At 33.5% G+C, this 21,916-nt stretch overlaps 2 protein-coding genes across 4 annotated transcripts; both read right to left on the minus strand.

The window, feature by feature from the left end:
• Nucleotides 1-5,763: 5,763 nt before the first annotated feature.
• On the minus strand, nt 5,764-9,537 carry LOC110782582 (F-box/FBD/LRR-repeat protein At1g13570). Of its 3 annotated transcripts, none has more exons than XM_056827313.1 (4): nt 9,317-9,537; nt 7,247-8,110; nt 6,988-7,137; nt 5,764-6,331 (listed from the first exon to the last, which is right to left on the minus strand). In XM_056827313.1, exons 2-4 carry the CDS (start codon nt 8,102-8,104, stop codon nt 5,993-5,995), a joined length of 1,347 nt encoding a protein of 448 aa, XP_056683291.1. In that variant the 5' UTR covers nt 8,105-8,110; nt 9,317-9,537; the 3' UTR covers nt 5,764-5,992. The 3 variants fall into 3 exon arrangements, with proteins under 3 accessions (XP_056683291.1, XP_056683292.1, XP_021842441.1); XM_056827314.1 differs by having other exon boundaries at nt 7,247-8,113; XM_021986749.2 differs by having other exon boundaries at nt 7,247-8,160.
• Nucleotides 9,538-10,313: 776 nt separating this feature from the next.
• On the minus strand, nt 10,314-11,708 carry LOC130459802 (uncharacterized). Its single transcript, XM_056827363.1, has one exon. It carries the CDS (start codon nt 11,510-11,512, stop codon nt 10,670-10,672), a length of 843 nt encoding a protein of 280 aa, XP_056683341.1. The 5' UTR covers nt 11,513-11,708; the 3' UTR covers nt 10,314-10,669.
• Nucleotides 11,709-21,916: the final 10,208 nt, after the last annotated feature.

A 21,916-nucleotide genomic window follows, 5' to 3' on the forward strand; every position in this document is an offset into this window, starting at 1 on the left:
ACAAGCTAAGCCTAAAGGATCTCCTGTTCCTCCATCAGGACCATCGTCAGGGGATACCCCTCTTTGCCCAGGTTCCGGATGCAGGATGCTAGAATCACAAGTTGATCTTCATGGAAAAGGGACAACAAATAATGATAAATATTTGTTTTCACAATCTAAGCCTAAAGGATCTCCTACTCCTCCATCGGCCTCATCAGGTAACAGTGATATCTGTCACGGTGGCAGATGCCCACCAGTGTTACCAAAGAAGTCTAATCAACTACTTTTTTCACAAGCTAAGCCTAAAGGATCTCCTGTTCCTCCATCAGGACCATCGTCAGGGGATACCCCTCTTTGCCCAGGTTCCGGATGCAGGATGCTAGAATCACAAGTTGATCTTCATGGAAAAGGGACAACAAATAATGATAAATATTTGTTTTCACAATCTAAGCCTAAAGGATCTCCTACTCCTCCATCAGCCTCATCGGATGATAGCTATATCTGCATAGGTGGCAGATGCCCGCCAGGGTCACCAAAGAAGCCTAGTCAACTACCTTTTTCACAAGCTAAGCCTAAAGGATCTCCTACTCCTCCATCAGGACCATCATATCATCATGGAAAATGGGCAACAAATAAGGATAAATATCTTTTTTCACAATCTAAACCTAAAGGATCTCCAACTCCTCGATCATCCGCACCAGGTGGTAAACTTTGCTACAGGTGTACCAAAAGTTCATCAAATCAACCCACAATTTGCTCCCCTTGCAAAATTTAATTACCAACACAGATTTAAACTTACAAGAATATTACGGAAAAAACCACTCATATTTTTAGTATAAATAGAAATTTAAATAAAACTAAGGATACCTTTTCAAAAATTTGTTTAAAGGTAATATTTTATGTTGCAGAAAATAGCACACACAATCATATTTAATTGCTTATTATTTAGTTTTTTATTTTTTTCTAGCTTTAATATTTGTTGATTTGGTAAGCATCTTTTAAACTATTCCCGTCTATGTTGTACTACCTCCGTTTCAGAAAGTTTTTTACGCTTTGGAAAATGTGTCCAAAGTATGAAAATTTTGACCGTAAATTCCCACTATTATATACATCAAAATGTTACATGTAAGATCTTGTTAGATTGGTCTAGTTATTCATTTTCGGAATATCAACTTTTTATAATTTTTTCACATATGAAGTTGGATATATTAGCAGTTAAGTATTGCATTGGAGTCCGTGCAAATAGTAACTGTAAAGAATTTTATGAAACAGATGTAGTAATATAAATTTTTTATTTTTTCTGATTTAAATAAATGGTAAAATAGGAAATTACTTTTATGACGTTCCTTTATATAATAGATGTATATCTACAAAGTATTAAGATGGTAAAAATTAAACACGCGCAAACAATACACTAAAAAGACCTGATCGATCATCATGTGCCCGACCCACGTTTTGCAGGTTTGGGTAGATCTTTTAGGACCATTTTTCGGGCCCGACTCAAAATTTTAAAAATTTTGACGGGCTTTGGGCATTGTAACACTTTTAGTTATAAATTGGCACGGCCCGAAAATCCCGGTATTTTAGGCCCGAAAAAACAAATTTGGGCAAAAATCAGCATGAATCTTGGCCCGGCCCCACATGATGGGCTGGTTTTTTAATCCTCGGCCTAGTCCGAACTCAGCCCGCTTTTTCATAAGTTGATCTAGTCGGATCATAATCAAAAGAACATAAAATATTCATTAGTTTATAATCACAAATTCTTATTTACAAAGGGTGTACAATAAATATTGTACACCGGAGTTAAAGTTAACTCAAAATGTTTAAAAGTTAAGCGTATATAGGTAAAAGTTATCTATTTTTTAGTGATAAATTTTTTCATTTCAGTTAAGCATATTTCTTCAAAACTACTAATAATGTATAAAATTAATCATTTAACTATTTCTATCAACTTTTTTTGTACTATTATAAAAGTTAATCAAAATTAGGTTAAAGTTACAGAAAAATGGGTAAAAGTTATCTTGGTGTACAATAAATTTATTGTATACCTTGTGCGCGCAAGACCTTTTGATTTATAATTGACCTCAAAAATCTGATCCTAGGACGAACCAAACAAATCAATATATCATTCAACATCGCAAACTTGGATCCTCCAAACTAATCCAACAAATACTTGAAAATCGAAGAATCATCCTAACATTACAATCTCCTTAAACATCGAACAATATATCATCAATAATATCATCATTAAGATCCGTATTAGTATCCATATCCGTATCCGTATTGTTCTCCCTAGTTCGACGATCTTGATAATCAACGCAAGAGACTTACGTCTTCCGTCAACTAAACCTTGTTAGTGACAAATCTATCACTTTCCTCGTTTGGGATGCACTTATCATGATAATGATAACATAAGTGGAACGTAAAGTAGTCGTCTGGGTTCGAAGTCGGAGTTTGCTCGATCGATTGACCAAGATGATACATTAAACCCGGATATCGACCTTGATATCAATGGAAATCGATTCATGGTTAGCGCAATTATACCAATTGCTTGTTAGTTTAGTGGATTCGTGAACCGGGTGGTTAAAAAAAAAAAAAAAAGTTAGCGCAATTATTGAAGCTGAGTTTTTTAATTTCTCGATCTTATTAATTTGGGGACTTCAACTGAAATTGATTTGAAGATATTGAACTGGGAATTGTTTGATATTTTATTTATATATACATCATTATGTTTATATATCATAAGTATGTATATTGTAGAGTTGGGTTTTCTTGCGAGGCAAGAATTCTTGTTTTTGCACAGGAAACCTACACAATTTAGGAATAAATGAGAATTCGTGTTACCCCACGAATATATTCATCCAATTTTAATTACTATTTAAATTATTTAGGAATTAAGCTAGGTATTAAATAGTATATATATATATATATATATATATATATATATATATATATATATATATATATATATATATATATATATATATATATATATATATATATATTTGGTGAATAAATAGTATACTTTCTTAATAAACTACATTAACTATATTAATTTATGACACGAAATACTACGGAGTATAATTAGGTCATATAATTAAGTTATATTTTATGTATAAGATAAATTATAAGGACTTATTAATTATTATTTTAGGGGGAATAGTTATGAAGTTATCGTTGACTACCTTAAGGCCCTATTTGGTTCATTATTAGTAAAGTAAAGGAAGAGAAAAGAAAGGAAGGGAAAAGAAAGGAAAAGAAGAGAAAGGAAAGTGATTTTATTTTACTGTGTTTGGTTTAAGGGAAAGAAAGGAAGGGAAGAGAAAGAAATTATAAATGACAGCTTTTAATTTTCTCTTTCCTTCCAAATTCCTCCAATTTTGGGAGGAAAGGAAAGTGAAAATTTTGTAAAGAAGCTTTCTTTCCAATTCCCTCATTTCCTTCCACTTCCCATATAATTATTTGTACCAAATACAGAAAACCGTGACGCAAAGGTCCTTTGACATGGTAGCAAAGGTCACGGGTTCGAATCTCATCCACCCCTCATCTTGGGGCTTCAACCATCAGCTTAAGCTTTTGGTTGAGTTGGTCATTTGACAACTCCGTACATACTATTTATTACTCCCTTCGAATCTAAATGTTATTTCCGTTTCCTTTTTTAGTGTCCCAAAATAATCTTCTCATTTCTTTTATTTCCTTTTAATCTCTTCCTTGTAATTCTAACTTTGTAATTCTATTGGTTTATCAATAAAAAACCTTGTAGTCTCATTGGTTGGTTTAAGTTTGGAACTTTGGATGGATTAATGAGTTGGCATTTTTATTCCTTAAATTCTATTGATTCAACTATTTTGTTTTCTTGTGAAAATAGAATAAAAAAGCAACAATTCTCCATAAAACTACATTAATAATAGTTAATCTTATAATGTTTCTTTTTCCTTAATAACCGCGTAAAATGACAAACGGGAATAACATTTAGGTTCGGAGGAAGTAGTGTCTACCAAAATTGAAAATCTACAAGTATTATTAATAAGATCATCAGAATTATTATAATTAACACTTACAATTAACAATTCTTTACTTTAAAAACATAATACTAATTACGTGTTCGATCTAAACATTAACTAAGCGTAAATGCCTTATATTTAATTATAGAAAATAATTATAATACTGTTGCTCCTCTTCAGAGTCATACTCTGTTAAGGCACAAATATTAATCCAATAAGTCAATGGCTGAAAACGTTGACTTGAGCTAGTTAGTTAGTTAGAGTTTGTTAAGTTGTTATAACAGACTTGCTGACATGGCAGATGCAATTACATTGTATAATTTTGATATTAAGTTGTATAAATACTGCCTTAACTGATTGAGATCAGTTATCAAATTCATAAATAAAAATCCTAATCTCTATCTCTCTATTCTGATTCTCTCGTACTCTCTTTCTTTCATTTTCTTCTTCCTATCTTCTATTCTACTCATCTTCTTCTTAGTTCATCTTCTGTGACTTGATCAGTAAGAAATTGATCTGATCAATATTGTTGATCAAATCAGTCACACTCAAGGTGACTGTAACATACTCCTTTCCCATGTTGATGTTGACAACCATTGCAAGAGACTTACGCCGGCAACCATCATCGGAAGCCTCGTCGAGAAGACACTCACAACTTTCTCTGACCACATCAATGGCACAAGGAATAGCATCACCATCCACCTCAAGCTTCTCTAACCACTCATAAACAGTAAAGATTGCATGCATCCCACACTAAATTTTCACGTCTATCCATCTTGAAAGTCATGGGTTTTTTCGACCAAGTTGGGGGTGTAGCTATTGTGATAGCTAATGTGGACCGTAAACAAGTCGTCGAGAGGGGTGGTGGTGTTAGGGTTTGATGTCGTCGGAGTTGGTACGACTGCCCAAGATGTTACATTTACACCGGAGATTTGCATTGATGTTAAAGGATCATGATCCATGCTTAATTTGAGGGTTTTGAAAGTTAAGCTAGAAATTAAGTATTTGGTGTGGTTTTCAGGAAAAAGCTTGAGTTGTATAATTATACAAAGATTAGATAGATGTTAGAGTTATGATATATCAAAGGTTTTAGTATGTTTAGGAAACTAGAGTTGTGTTAGTCATCACGATATAAGTCAGAGTTGTTTATTTTGTAGTGATAAAAATTTTCTTATTAATAAAATTTATCTTTTTAAAAGCACTAATAGTGTGAAGCATATAAAAATTATCCATAAAAAGTTACATCATAATATAAATAAATGTTGTATGTAATTTTAGGGAGTTCATTAATCATTAGATAGATGTATCATGCTAACTCAACTGATCCGAGAGTTTGAATTTCATACTAATAATCCTCAGAACTCTGTACCAAAACTTGTCGTCTTTTTCTTTAGTTAAAGAGAGAAGTGATCTAGGGTTCGAAAACTCAATACACACATAGAAGCATTATATTTACAGATTTACTCAATCACGAAATAAGTCAAACTTATTTATTTTTCTTTTTAGTAGAAATTATCTTTTCTAAATAACTAATAATGTATATAAAAATTATCCATAAAAAATTACGGAGACATCATAATATAAAAGGTTAAACAAAACATGTTAAAAGTTTGTAATTTAAAGAGAATGTTAATACACTAATGAAGACCAATGGCCATTTGCTTGTAATTCTTACGTTTTGGCCGGCTCGAACCCGGCCCGCCTTTTAATCAGGTCTAGTACTAACATAAGTTGATCTAGCCGGATCATAATGAAAAGAACATAAAATATTCATTAATAATTTTGACCTCAAAAATCTGATACTATAACGATCCAACAAATCGATCATTCAACATCTATCGCAAACTTGGATCCTCCAAACTAATCCAACAAATAATCATATCAGAAGCTCAATAATATCCCTAGTCAAAGTTAAAGGGAGAAGAAGGTAATCTAGACTCTAGAGTTCGAAAACTCAATACACACACAGAAGCATTTACTCATTAATTCTGTACTTGAGAAACAAGAAACTAATCAGAATCAGAAGATGAACCTGAAGTAGAAGGTGAGGTGGCAACATGAACAGACCTCTTTGGCAATATGCTTTCTGGGCAGATGACTTCTACCTTTGGTGATGCTCTACGAAACCGGTTTAATTGCATTAACATCCTTGAACGAGATTTGTTCTTGAGGGGTGTATGTACTGATAATTTCTCAAGGGTAGGAGAGCAAGTGAGCAAAAACTCAATCAACTTGAGCTCTGTACTTGAAGCAGTCATTATACCAACTTTGGCACAACTCAGGTGGTGTAATTTACACTCAGGGTTATAGTCCAGCACATGGTCTGCAAGATTTGTGCTTGAAAGAACCTGGAAAATTAAATCCCAACTTCTTAGTCACCATATAAGAGTTACAACTTACAACTATATTCAATTCTATACTGCAAAATTAAAATTTTAGTAGAATAAGAGAAATAACAATTTTAAGAATGTGTACTTCTCATTTCATATTTCATATTTCATATTTTGTCTCAAGTCCCCATATCAGAACCACCATACTCCGACATGGGTATGGGAACAAAAAACACATACTCCCTCCGTTCTTAAATGTTAGACCCTCTTGGAATCTAAGACAATCCAACAAAAGTACAATTGTCACATGAATTTCAATAAAATATAACCTATGTGCGTAAGAGATAAATAATTGGGGGTTTGATGGGGATAAAAATTTACTTGAGAGTAAACAAGTGGGCATTTGGGATATTTATAAGAGGATAAATGTAGGACAAATAAAGAAATATTCCAAAAGATACTAATAAAAAAGAACAACTCAATCAAGAAAGGAGACTAACATTCAAGAACGGAGGCAGTAACATTTTTAAGCAAAAACTAATATTTACTGTACTTAATAGCCATGTTGGACACTAATTGGACATACATTTCAATCAATTCTGATTTCTGAGTTACATTGTGAACTAAACAAGTGAAGACAGAGACCGTATGCATCAGAGAGATGAGTTACTTACAGTGATTTTAAGCACTTCAATGTTAGGAGAGCTCTGAATACAGCTAATCACAGAAGAAAAATCATCCAGATATTCCAAATGAAGGTTTAGCAACTCAAGAATTTTCAGTTTCTCAAAGTTAATACGAAGGCTACCTGCTTTAAACAGAATCTGCAACCATGCACATAATATCAAATTAGACAGACAGGATAAAGAAAATCAGGAATATCATTCTAGCTGTATCAAGAAGTATCAACTATCCAAATTAAATACCACTCACCGTACAAAAGTGACCTTTAAAACAAAGCCTTTTGAGTTTACTTGACGTTGCAAGAACTTTAACCAGATTACATAAGCTAGCCCTGTGAACAACATTGACAAAAATCTGCATACCAAATGAGGCGGACACGAGATTCTCACAACTTTTCAGCTCAAGTGACTCAAATTGCCAATCAAGAATCAAGTGTTTGAGGTTAGGAGAATCAATAACAATGTTCCTGTGCTCCATACCAGTAAAGTTTGTTAAATTCAAGTTGTGCAGTACTGGGCAACTTTCAATTAGATCTTTGAAAGTCTTGTATGTTAAAAAGACTCTGTCAAGCTCAAGGCTTGTGAGCTTTGGAAAGCCTCTGATATTAAGAGGAGGAGGACTGAATATGCAGAAAAAAAGCTTCAACTTTTCCAAGTCGCCACAACAGAAGAGACGCGAGCTCAACTTAAGAGGTGACATGTATGTATTCCTGAGGCTAAAATCCCTTAAACCATTTCTTGAAAGATGGGAAATCCACTGAGAAACATCTGGACAGGCATTTAAAGGAGGAACAAACAATGAAAACTTGTGAATAGGACCTTGATGTTGAAACAGAATTTTGCTCACAGTGCTGCAAAACCTGAGGGTCTCTTGTCGTTCCTCTTTAAGAACACTTGTAAAAAAGCAATCATCAAATAAAAGATGGGGTGTTGAAGTCCAAATGTCTTGCCACTTATGCGATAGAACACTCATTCTTGCAGCATCCTGGAGGGGTAAGCGTTCCCAAATCTCGTGTATCACATCCCTAGGCAAATTACTAATTATATCAGCTTCACTGTAATCTTGAGCCTCTTGCCTTCTTCCCATCTTCGTTCTTGTAAGGTTCATATTGATCTACTAGATTTCAAGAGTCGATCATATATATAATTAACCCGAGGAGAGGACTGAATCAGAATTCAGAAAGGAAAGAGTATATAGTTAACCACTACTAGAAGTTATGAAATTCAATTTCCAGAAAGTATTAATTAGTCAATCTCCATGAAACTTCATTAGTATAATTAATTTGGAGCAGAATATACATTAAGAGCATGTTTTGTATATCACTTTTCAAGTGTTGGAAATGGAATCAATTAACTAATTCAATTACTTATTGTTTGGAATGAGATATGGGTAACACAATCCATTTCCATAGGGTAACCATTAGTCCATTACCACCAATGTGCAAATTGTAACCTCTCTTAAACTTATGGTAACAAAGTGTTACCCTCCTCAATCCCTAATTTGATACAAGGGATTGCTTTCCTTAGGTATACCAAACAACACATAATGATAACACTTAACATAACCATTTTTCCAATCCATTTCCTTTCCTAGATTCATATCAAACCTGCACTAATTGTACTAGTTAATCCTTACATCATAATCTAAAACCAATCATTTTGGGACTAAGGCTTGGAAGAAGAAGATAATCTAAACCCAGGTGGCCAAGATCACGAATCGATCATTTCAAGCACGGCTAGCCACTACCAAATTAAACATTATATCTTGATACCTTATCACATCTAAACAAGAGCTGAGGGTTACTTAATCCAGACTTATTAAGCTTGTAAGAGCCCCCATTGAGACCCGTTTTATAGAAATCTTCAATCATTTAATGTTAATTAAGCAAATTTTGCAACAGCCCCATAATTGTCCAACAAAATAAACCCCAAAGATGAACAAATAAATATTTTATCCAGATCTTGCTGTAATAATGAAATTATGACCCGATTTGAAGCTAAATCAGAAGCAATCAGTGCAGCAATCAAAACTTCAAGCGAAAATAACAAAATGCATCAACAACAATATATTTCAATAGAAAACGATAATTAAAACCCTAAACCGCGAAAATCAATTGATTTTGTCGAAATTCGCTCGCATTTCCATCGCAATACAGACAATGTACCCGCATCTTACCAAATAGCTAAAGTAAAGGAAGGATTTCAGTCTTTCACACATAAGCAAGTTGTAAAAAAACAATCGGCGAACTACTAACAGATCGAACATGTAAATTATTTAATTACAGCAGAAATTTAGAGCTAATTGTTTAACGGAAGTAACCTCGAGAAGAGCGGAGCGATCGGCGGATGAGTTTGCTGCAAGTCTGCAATTGAGTGTGGAGGTATTGTTTGAATGTTTGTGCTTTTAAGTTTTGCATTATTTATAACATATTCTTAATTTGATCGAGGATTTTCAAGTAGCTAGAAACTATTTTGGTATTGAATCAACTAGAATTAACAATATGCAACAAAATAACAGTTCTGTTCTACAGTTTTCCTAATTTTTTTTTTAATTTAGTAACTTTCACAAATTCATAAAAAAAAGTTATTTATTTTATAGTAATAACTTTTTTTTCTTTTAAAAAAAACTTATCTTTTCGAGATCACTTATAATATACTCCCTCCGTTTCTAAATAAGTGTTACATTTCCTTTTTTTGGCGTTCCCTTATAAGTGTCACATTTCTATTTTTGAACATATACTTTTCCCATTTTTTCATACACTTTTCACACTTTTCCATACTCTTTTCCCACTTTTCTATAAATCATGATTACTTTTACTTACACATTCTACACTTTTCCACTTTTCAATCCCCTCATCCACTTTTATTTGTACTTTATTCAATTAAACAACTATCTACCTTATCCTTTCCCCAAAAAAAACATTCCAAATCATTAACTCTTACACACTTTACAATTTTATTAATTACCGTGCTGGAGCCCAAATGTGACACTTATTTAGGAACGGAGGGAGTAGTATATAAAAATTAGATGGGACAAAACATGTTAAAAGTTTGTAAAAATTATAACAATAATTACAAAAGAGTGTCATGACATCGGACAAGACCAAGTACTAGTTTTTTTTGTCAAATAATTCACCTCAAAGTACTACTCCAAACAATAAACAATACAACATCGACAATTGGCGAGTACAATAATCATTAGAAGGGAAATTAACAATCGCTTGATTAAATATAGATAGCGCAACAACAATAGGTGAAACAAATAAACATTGCTATTTTTATTTCTTTGATCAAAGGCAAGAACTCTGGGTTTTGGATCCTCTAGTGTTTTAAATTTAAAATAACTCTACAAGGTAGAGTTTGAGGATATCAACTATTGAATAAAAAATCAATGGTTCACATATTATCTTTCCAAAATTCCCCCTATTTTTTCTTATCAATATGAGCCATTGATTTTAAAATGTATGGTTTAGATACAACTCTACCTTGTAGAGTTTTATTAAAACTCTAGAGGATCCTGACTCAGAACTCTGTATTGATAAAATAATATGAATGTACTCGTACAAGTCCCAATAACTTAGGCGGGGTTGAAAATACAAATTTACAAACGAACCCTAATAACAATTATTACAAACTTAATCAAATTTCTAATTACTTGTTTGCATACAATAAATTAACACATGAATAACTCTGATCGACATAATGGACAAGTGCCTTTCCGATCCTCATAAGTCCAAGAAAGCAAACAGTCTTCATGAAAGATATGAGAGCAAGTGAGCTTAGCCACATCGTGTGACTTGTTAAACTCATCCAAACATATCGAACAACAATTCTCCGTGTAACCGTTACAGAAATCGACTCCACTTACCTCTAGTCGGAACCTTAGTTGACTACGAACCTCCTCTTCATCCTCGACCTCTGGCTCTTCTAGATCATCGTCGTCGTCATCATCGTCATCATCATCCATAAGATCCTCTTCCTGGACCGCCTCATATTCAACCTCAGGCTCATCATCATCATCATCATCCTCCTCTTGGGGGGAAAGTTGATCGAAATCATCAGAAAACATGGGGTCTTGATCATCATCATCATCATCATACTCAAACTCCTTACCCATGTTGATGTTGACAACCATTGCAAGAGACTTACGCCGGCAACCATCATCGGAAGCCTCATCGAGAAGACACTCAAAGCTTTCTGTCATGACATCAATGGCACAAGGATGAGCATCACCATGCACATCAAGCTTCTCTAGCCAATCCGAAACATTAAACATTGCATCCCACACTAGGTTTTCACGTCTATCCATCTTGAAAGTCGTGGTTTTTCCGACGAAGTTGGGGATATAGTTATTTTGATAGCTAATGTGAACCGTAAAGAAGTCATCGACAGGGGTGGTGGTGTTAGGGTTTGATGTTGTAATCGGAGTCGGAGTCGGAGTCGGAGTTGGTACGACTGCCCAAGATGTTACATTCACACCGGAGATTTGCATTGTTGCTAAAGGATCATGATCCATGCTTAATTAATCAAGGTACGTGGTTAATTTTAGGGTTTTGAAGTAGCTTGAAACTATTTGGTCTTGTTTTCAGGAAAAAGCTTGGATTATTGTATATTATACAAAGATTAGATAGAGGTCCTAAATCAACTAGAATAAGGAACTGGGAATTGTTTGATAGTATTTATTTATATGCATCTTTATGTTCCTACATATATTGTAGATTTGTAGTGTTGGGTTTTCTTGCGAGGCAAGAATTCGTGTTTTTGCACAAGGATATATAGGAATTAGGGAACCTACACAATTTAGGAATTAATGGCAATTCGTGTAACCCACGCATATGTTTATCCAATTTTATTTACTACTACGTATTTCAATTATTTTAGATCGAGGTGTAGTTGCATGCTGATGCTATCATGTGGATTAGAGTAATTAAGTGTCCCATATACACAGTGGCGGACCTTGAACGGTTTTATGAGGGGGGCTGGTAGAAAAAAATTAAGCAATATACTATTTAATTATACAATTATACACAAATTTTAGGGGGGCTGTAACTAAAATACACTACAAAAATTTTTGAGCGGGGGGCCAGGCCCACCCCAGCCATACCTAAGATCCGCCATTGCCAATATATCCCCGAGTTTGCTATGTATGTATTTGGTATACTTAGGGTTTAGGGATGTTAGTGAGGCGGGTTAATCACATTAAGTGGGGATAGATGAAGGTTAATTTGTTGGGTGATGGGAAAATGTAGGCATACATATTACATGTCCCGTACCGGCCGCCTTGGAGATTTTCAGTTAGGTATACTCCATGTCTCCATGTAATATTACTTTTACTCCATTCTTTTTCATTTTTGTTAAACGAAAATGATAAGGGTCGTAACATGTGACCTTTATACATGTTACAAAAAAGGTAGGAAAATTTCAGTATTCTAATTTATTTCTTTTTTTATATCGACTACCTTAGTTAAATATTTTCATTGTAAACATATTACTTTGATAGTAAAAATATTTTGATGACGCATAGGCATAGCCTACGTGGCGCCTAATGTACCAATTAAACTCCGACACATAAGATTTTAGTTGTCGCAACTTGCGACCTTTATCATCACACTTTTTTTAATGTAATTAATGATCATGACTTTGTGAAAATAATATTAATAAATCGATAAGAAAATATTAGAGACATTTTAATTATACTCTTTTATGATTATTTTAGTGTCTAATATATTTATATATCCTCGCACTACAAGAAATTGTACTATTAACGACGGGAAATTCCGTCGCGAAAGGCCAATAATCGTTGATTAACGACGGGACTTCCTGTCGCGAACCCGTCATAAAAGGGGGCCGTCGTTAATAGAAACCCCGTCGTAAACCCGTCGTAAAAGACATTTGCGACGGTTATTCCCGTCATTGTTTGGTTGTTAGCCCCGTCGCAAAAGGCTTTTGCGACGGGATTTTTGAAAAACAAAGCTAAGCATGACATTACATTGACGATGGGCTAAATTGAAAAAAAAAAATTACTCAAACGAGGGGGTGAGTGTTCAGCTTTTTTTTAAGTAGTAGAGGAAAGATTAAGAAAAATACAAGTGTTTACATTTTTTTAAAAAAAAAACAAAGAAAAGGAAATTGATCAATGAATTGTAAGGTAAGCATGGCAATATAGAAAATAACAAACAAACTAAGGGGTATAGTAGGAAAAAAATGATGCAAAACTTAGGTGTATGTATCTGGAGGAAGTCTTAATCTATACTGGGTATACCATTGAAATGATATACTAATATTCTGCATTTTTATTTAGTACCAAACCACATAGTTTGGTACAAGAAAAGTAGTGGTATTTTCTCATGCGATACCAAACAAAATAGTTTGGTAACGTGGTTTCATCTTTATTTGATTCCAAACAACATAATTTGGGACTCACAAGTTAAAGATAAATGTTATTTTTCATAGACCAGACTCAATTTATTACTTGAACTTACTATTTAGCCCTTAATATACCGACTGAAGTTACTTTTTTACCCTTAGTATACCATTTTAATGGTATACCTAGTATAGATTCAGAAAACCTCATGTATCTGACGCAACTAGACTCATAATTTATTGCTCATTTTTGTTTGAGAATAAAGTTGATAATCATCTCTCTGTACTTCGGTTTCTAATCTAAAGCCATCAAGATATTTTTCATTCTTTCATATTTATGCTTTACCTTTAACCGATGATGTCTTGGCCGAATCTCCCCGTCCCCATTTGTAATTTATATTGCGCTTGTAGCTCATTCGCACCAAAAAAAAAAAGCTTTACCTTTAAGTCTCCTGTATAATCAATATTGGCTTTGATAATGCAGAGCAATTAATTAAATGATCAAAATTAATGATTTGCAGATACAATATCATCAACAAGTACAGAAAAAGCACTAACGATTAACAATAATTCCTTGCTCTAAAAAGACACAATACTAGTTATGTTTAAGAGAAGTGACAGTAAACATAATTAAACTATTGCGAATGTATGAATAATGAACTACCAAAATTTAAAACGAAAATCTATAACATAAAATTACTCCATTTATTAAGGAAAAAACAAAAGGTTAATTCTCCAAAGAACAATACTTATTAGTTTAATATATCTTAATTAGTAACGTATAAATAATACGTTACTAATTAAGATCACCATGTTGCAGAAGTATCACTAGCATACTCGTACTCGATATATTGATGATGGTCGCTACGGTTACAACCACAATTGCCACAAATAATCATTGTACCAAAATTGTGATAGCTGCTTGGGACAAAATTTCGACATGACACTGAATGATATTTGCATTGCGCATATGCTACGGTTGTAATTATAACTTTTTTGTCGTTCTCATTAGAGCCATTCGCATTAGCATTATAGCTATTAGAACCAGAGCTTTCCATCAATTATAAACCAAATTAAGTTTTTTAAGAGAGAATATATATGATTGAGACAAGCTTGAATAATACTGACCAATGAATTAAGTATATATATATATATATATATATATATACACGAGAAATATAAATATACATGTCATTATATGTACTTCCAGAATTACAAAGGTATTGTACATAATTACAGGATATTGAAGATCAAATCTACCGCTAATATGTATAAAAATTCACATAATAAGAAAGGTACGTTGATTAAAATGAGAAACTTAGTATGGAAATTTTAGTAATAATAATAATATTCTTTATGTAATATTACCTATCTTGTACGGAGTATATTAATTAAGTAGTAGTTTATAATAAAGGTTATGCATGTCAATGTACGTACTTCCAAAATTACAAAGGTATTGTACATAATTATAGGATATTGACGAATCAAATCGACCGCTTATATGTAAAGAATTTTCACATAATAAGAAAGGTTGATTAAAATGAGAAATTTGGTATGTAAATTGTAGTAATAATAATATTCTTTATGTAATATTACCTACAGAAATACATAGTATATTAGTTAGGTTATAATTAATACCGAGTATAATTAAGGTAATGAGAGGAGGGTGACCTACATTAACTATATTAATTTATGATACGAAATACTACATAAGTATTACTCCCTCCATTCCTTTTTGTTGTACCCATAAAGAATGTTGGGTGTTTTTTAAGAAAATTGGAATCTTGGGTTGTATTGGGATATGAGTAATGATTGGGTGTAAGAATAATGATTGGGTGTAAGAGATTATATATTTAAAATAAAGTAAGGAGAGAGAAAATATTAAATAAATAACATAAACGGGAGAAATTAAAAAATCAAAAAGCAAACAGATTTGAGCTCAACAACAACAAAAAAATCACCCAGATTTCGATTAAAACTTTTCCCAGATTTCCCTCTAAAACTTTACATCCAGATTAAAAATCACCTATCTTCGGATCTTAAGAACCCAGCCTAAGACAAATTCGATTTCGATTAAAAAAATCTTAAGATCCGTAGGATCAATACGGATAGGTAAAAATCACCTATCTTCGAAATCAACAAACAAAAATTCAACCCAAATAACTCCGATTTAAAATCAACAATATGGGTGAATTAAACCCAAATAACAACAACAATTCGAACAAAAAATCAAGAAATAGTGCGCCTCAATTCATGTAAAACAACTAGATCTTCATTTCTTAAGCAACTTCATACGGAAAAACAACTAGATCTTCATTTCTTAAGCAAGATCCGTCCAAATGAACCCAGAAATTCGAGAAAATTCAACCCAAAAATCCAAAATTAAACCCAAACATTCGAGAAAAAGAACCCAAAATTAAACCCAGAAAATCGAGAAAATCAAACCAAAATTAACCCAAAATCGAGAAAATTAAACTAAAAAATTCGTCCAAAATCAACCTAAAATTTCAACAAAATTCAACCCAAAATTCGACCAAAACTCGACTAAAATTCGACCAAAATTCGACCAAAATTCGACCAAAACTCGACTAAAATTCGACCAAAATTAACCAAAAAATTCGACATAAATCTATCCGAAAAACTCGACCAAAACTCGACTAAAAATACACCAAAATTAACCAAAAATTCAACCCAAAAAATTTGAAACATGAACACAAAAATAAATTCATACCCGATTAATCTCAATATCACGATTTTGAGGATTTCGAGGTCAAATTCGACCATGAAAACTCTAGATCTAGAGTTTTCATGGTCGAATGTCAACATCTAAAGCCATAATACGTATTCCGGAGGGTGGTGGCGGTGGCGGAGGACCGGAGGTGTGGTGGTGGCAAGAGAGATAGAGCGAGAAAAGTGTTCTTGAGAGATTTAGAGAGAGAACAGTGAGATAAGAAGGAGGAGAGAGAGAAAAGAGAGAGGAGGAAGATAGAAAATGAAGAAGGATGTTCTCCTCAAGAGAAACAGAGAAAGAAACAGAGAGAGGAAGGAGGAGAGAGAGAAAGAGTGGGAGACCGGTTGAAAAAGAAGAGAGAGAAGGAGATAGGGATGGGTGAAAGTGGGAATAAAGGATGAATAAAATAATGAAAGTGGTGAAATTTAGGTTGGAAAAAGGGTAGAATCTTAGGGTTTTTTGGTAAATAGTGGGGAATCTTAGGGTAAATTGGTAAAAAAACTATGGCCAAAAATAGTAAAGATTCAGTAGGGGAACAACAAAAAGAAATGCCAGAAAAGGAAATGGGAACAACAAAAAGGAATGGAGGGAGTACTACGTATTATGTAAAAATAAAGTATACTTCGTATTAGATTATAACTTTTTTTATACTGATTTATGTGCAATTATATTGTTTTCTGCTCAGTTGGTTAGAGCTTGCATCCCGGTACCGGGTGATCCTGGGATCGATTCTCATTCCCGCCCTTGTGGCTCATTCGCACCAAAAAAAAATATTGTTTTCTGCTCCTAAATGTGGTTCTTTAATGAAATTGTTTGATAATTATGATAAAATTTGACCTCTAGGTATTGTTGTTGTTGAAATCATAGGGAAATCTCATGTCTCGAGTGATTTTTTAAATTTTAACCTTGCAGTCCTGCACCCTTACTTAATTGTTACTTATGGATATCAGTGTCATACAGATGTACTTCAATTGCTAGCTTAGTTATTATGTATATCAGTGTTTGGTTCAGTAAATATTTTGAAATGAATTTCACTTTCTCTTAAAAGTATGTTCATCAGAAGTCAGTTTGAAAACTCAAATTTTCGTTTCTTGATTCCCTCTCCGAATAACTACAGAATAAGGGGAGAAGTTGGACGGATTGGGAGGGGCGGGTGTTCCTATATGTATACTACTATAGTATAATGTTTCCTTAAGCTTCGAGAATGACTTTTAAAATGAATATTTCAAGGCATTTTGCAACTACTAACTGGGTAACGTTAACCAATAAAATGATGGGTTCGCAATACAATAGGTAATGACCCTGAGTTGACCTGAAACTATATTCACTTATGATGTTCAACCAAATATGAGGTCTTATAATAGAGATGAGGTTTACTTATCCAGATTATTGAGGTCTTTTGACCCTGGGTTACCCTGAAAGTATATTCACTAATAATATTCAACAACAGCGGCAACAGATAATGACCCATGACTATTGTATGGTAACTATAATGACTTTACATACTATGTAAAGAATACTTATCATATCTAGGAACCGAGAGGCATTGTTCATTGACTGTACTTGAAGTATTATACAATTGCTAAAGTTTACTCCCTCCGTCCCGGAATACTCGACCCGGTTTGACCGGCACAGAGTTTAAGGGATTTGAATTGACTTATTTAATTTAATAGGTAGTAGTTGATAGTGGGGTATTATTTTAATGTAGTTAGTGGGAAATGTGTAAAGGGGTGGGGTTGGGGAGAGTAGGGGTTGAATTTTTAATTATTTTTTGTATGGAGTAGGGGGTAGGTGGTTTAATAGGGGTGGAGTGAGAAATAATATAATATTGTTAGAATATTTCCATTTTTAGAAACAGGTCAAGTATTAAGGGACGGCCCGATAAGGAAAACAGGTCAAGTATTCCGGGACGGAGGGAGTATGATTTGCTGTTGAAATGAAGGATTGTGTTGTGAGTCGTGATTATTGGACTAGAGTACGTTGTCAATTGGGTTATGATGTTCTTGGAATAGTAAGGAAGAAAGTATGAGAGATATTAATGCATAAACAGATGAGTAAAATATTTTAACTTTTTTATTTATTTTGGTAGGAAAAAGTTTATGGTGCTTAGCTAATGGATGATTTGATTGAAAAACGTCAAGATCGATAGATTCTACACGTGTCAGAACCATATCAGTAAATTCTTTTACCATTTTGATGATAACATAAGTTGTTATAAGAGATGGTGACAAACATCATTTCTTATTCCTTTTCTTATGATCTATGTTGCTCTGCTCTGTTGCAGGATAACAGGATTGGATTGATAACCATTCTGACTATAAGGCTATAGTAGATGGAGCAAATATTGGGCTTTATCAACAGAATTTTGCTTCCTTTTCTTGAGGTGTTCCTTTTTGCTTGCTTTTGCATTCATGGTATATGTGAAACAAAACTAATTTTATCTCTTTATTCTTCTTTAGCCATGGAATTGTAATAGAGCAGCTTGAAGCTGTAGTAATGGAGTTGCATACTAGGAACAAAAAGTGGCTTTTAGTTGTCCTGCATAAGAAACGTTTACTGCCGGCATTCCAGGGAAACCCTTCCACTCAAAAGCTGCTTAAGGAATGGTTAGCTCTACACCTAGAGGTCATCATCTGTATGGTTCGATTTTTCGTCATGTAAGACTACGAGTATTGTATGACCTCACTATCGCAAAATAGTTAATAATATTTATAAGACTGCGAGCATCAATTGTATGGTTTGATTTTTTGTCATGTAAGGCTATGAGTATTGTATGACCTCACTATAGCAAAATATTAACTTTATGCATGATTTTTAGTGCCTAATATTTATAAAATTCCGCGTATATCGTGTGCATATAAGACTAGTCTAGGTAATGAGAGGAGGGTGACCTTAGACCTACAAGTTATGTACATCCTGCCCGTCTTTTACTCCCTCCGTTCTGATTTTTCCCCCAATTTTCCGAATTGGTTTTCCTTGTTATTTTTCCACTTGGAATTTATGCTATTTAGGTGACACAATTCTATTTTTCTTTTTTGATCAAAGGTAAGAAAATCTTTATTTATTTAATAATATGAACGTACTAGTACGATAAAAAGACCTTAATTAGGAAGGGTCACGACTTATAGCTTATATTTAGAGGTGTCAATTCGGACAAATAGATCGGGCTCGGGTCGGATTGGGTTCATCGGTTCGGGTTGAAACGAGTTTATTTGGTTATTGGGTTGGGTTGGGTTGAAAAATTAACGGCTCGGTTCGGTTCGGGTTCGGGTTCGGGTTCGGGTTCGTTGACACGGGTTCATATCGGGTTGTTGCGTTGAAAAATTATCGGTTCGGTTCGGTTCGGATTGGTTGACACGGGTTCATATCGGGTCGGGTTATGTCGGTTCGGATTAATATCGGACCAGGTTCATATCGAGTCGGGGTATAATCGGGTCGGGTCATATTGGGTCGGGTTGTATCGGGCCTAATTCATGTCGTTTTGGACTCATGTTGGGTAATTATCGAGTCAAGTCAGATTAGTCGGATTATAGCCGGGTCGGGTCATGTCAGTTCGGGTTGGGTTGGAGCACGTCGTGTTGGAAACGGGTTTAGTCGGGTTATAACAGGTTCATATCATATCGTGTTAGGTACCATATCGGGTCGGATTTATGTATAGTCAGGTCAATTCCGATACAAATTATAAACAATATCGAGTTATTACTAAAATCACCATTTTCGATCAATATGTTTATATTATAATATGAATGTCTTAATTAAGAGACAAGGGCGTTAACTAAATTTTAAGACCAGTAGAGTTAGTGAGTATATAGTATATGACTTAATTTTATCATAGATAACGATGAACTAATGACTAATAGAATTTATCACTTCTTATTCATGAAACATTTTTTTGGTGAATTAATAACTAATAACGTAGTGAATAATAGATAATGATGAACTAATACGTAATGAATTTGTAAATTTGTAAATACAAGTTTATCATGTATTCATATTGGTTTAAACAACAAAGAAACAAACATGTTCAACAACGAAACGATACAAACAAGTTCAATTGTTAATTAATTAAGTTGATTCAGTTAAAACAAAATAGTTTTTCAATTAGTTCTTTGGTTATAACTTCCTAGTATGCACGCGATGCGTGCGAATATAAGAAACATATAAGTTAGATAGAGCCGGACGCATATAAACAGATTGATTAAAATTGTAAGAATTTATTTAAGGGGCTAGATTGATTAAAATGTTTCTTTGCGCTTTTCCTATTCGATAGGTTGTCATTATATTATCTACTAGTTTAGGGCCCGTGCAACGCACGGCTACTACTAAAACAATTTATTATTTTAATAGTAACTAAAAGACTTGTGATATTAGGAAAACATGAAAGTAAAAAGGATATATGAAAAAGTATAAATTCAAAGTTGTGTAAAAAAAAATATTCAAATGAACTAAATTTGCATATTACTATACAAAGTTGAAAATTATAGTCGTTTACTTGTATGTAGAACAATCTAACAACGTTAACCAAACCCGAATGCCTCAAGACTAATTTTCGAAAAGACCCGAGCATAACCGAGTTAGTCAAATACAACATATTTTGAATTGAGTAAATCTTGATAAATAAACTTATATGTTAGTCTACTTACCATGTAGTATTATTTTAATTAACATTCTTACTTACCAGTTACTATGTATTATATTATTAATAGTAGACTAACATTAGAAGTTCATTTATCAATATTTTTTATATTTCTTATCAGATTATAAAGTTATACTAATACATAAATAAAAATTATATCATAAAGGAAAAAATAATATTGAATTAGTTTTCCTCCAATAATATATTACGCAGTACACATCTATGGTAATTAAAATATATTTGTATCTTAGTTTCCTAAAAAAAACATATTGTAATTTAATTATTTTAAGGTAAAAAAATAAAAAACCATTTTGGCGGGAAAAAATCGCACTAGGAGATGACATGTGTCATTCCTGGTGTTTCTTTTAGTATATACTATATAGTAATAGAAGATTCTATAAGTGTGGAGGGTATTTCAGTAATCCAAGGGGGATACCAAAAGTGAATTTACTAAAATAACCTCAACTTTTCACTTATATAATAGAGATAATATAGTACGTAGTATAACATATTGAATTAGATCAATTTAGTTTAGTAATCGGTTAATCAGTTGAATATGAGTCAATAAAAGAGTCCAAGACTAATAAAATAATACAAATTCACAAGTTCTATAACATTGTCAAGAATTAACGAATATAACATTCTACATTTGATTGCTCTAATAGACGTGTTACGGGTTGTAAAAGTTTTTGGTTGAAACGGTTCAGGTAATCAACGGTCCGGGTTGAACAGTTTGGGTTGTAAACGGCCAGGGTTGGAACAGTTCGGGTTGTTAGCGGTCTGGGTTGAAATAGTTCGGCTTGTAAACGATCAGGGTTGAAACAATTCGAGTTATAAACGGTCGAGTTGAAATAGTTCGGGTTGTAAACGTGTTTTTCCCGGGTTGAAACGGTTCAGATTGGAACAAATCGGTTCATTAACGATTTTTGGGTCCATTCAGTTCGGGTTGAAATGGTCCAGGTCGCCGCATGATGGTTTGTTATCGAGTATCGGATCTTAATCGGGTTAATATTTTCGAGACGGTTCGGGTTGAATATTTTTCGGATCGGATTTCGGGTTTCAGCTCACGGGTTACTAACGGTTTAGGTTCTTAACGACCGGATTAACCCAACGGGTTCAACGGTTTGGGTTGAGAATTGACAGCTCTACTTATATTCCATGATACGGAGTACTACTACGCAACGTTTGAT

The sequence above is a fragment of the Spinacia oleracea genome, chromosome 4 (assembly GCF_020520425.1).
Source record: "Spinacia oleracea cultivar Varoflay chromosome 4, BTI_SOV_V1, whole genome shotgun sequence".
Classification (NCBI taxonomy): domain Eukaryota; kingdom Viridiplantae; phylum Streptophyta; class Magnoliopsida; order Caryophyllales; family Amaranthaceae; genus Spinacia; species Spinacia oleracea.

Coding starts and splice junctions, on each gene's coding strand:
- LOC110782582 (XM_056827313.1), bottom strand. CDS start 8,104: ATGAACCTTACAAGAACGAAGATGGGAAGAAGGCAAGAGGCTCAAGAT. Junction 7,138..7,246: donor TTAAAGGTCACTTTTGTACG/GTGAGTGGTATT, acceptor GCATGGTTGCAG/ATTCTGTTTAAAGCAGGTAG. Junction 6,332..6,987: donor TTGAAGTGCTTAAAATCACT/GTAAGTAACTCA, acceptor TTAATTTTCCAG/GTTCTTTCAAGCACAAATCT.
- LOC130459802 (XM_056827363.1), bottom strand. CDS start 11,512: ATGGATCATGATCCTTTAGCAACAATGCAAATCTCCGGTGTGAATGTA.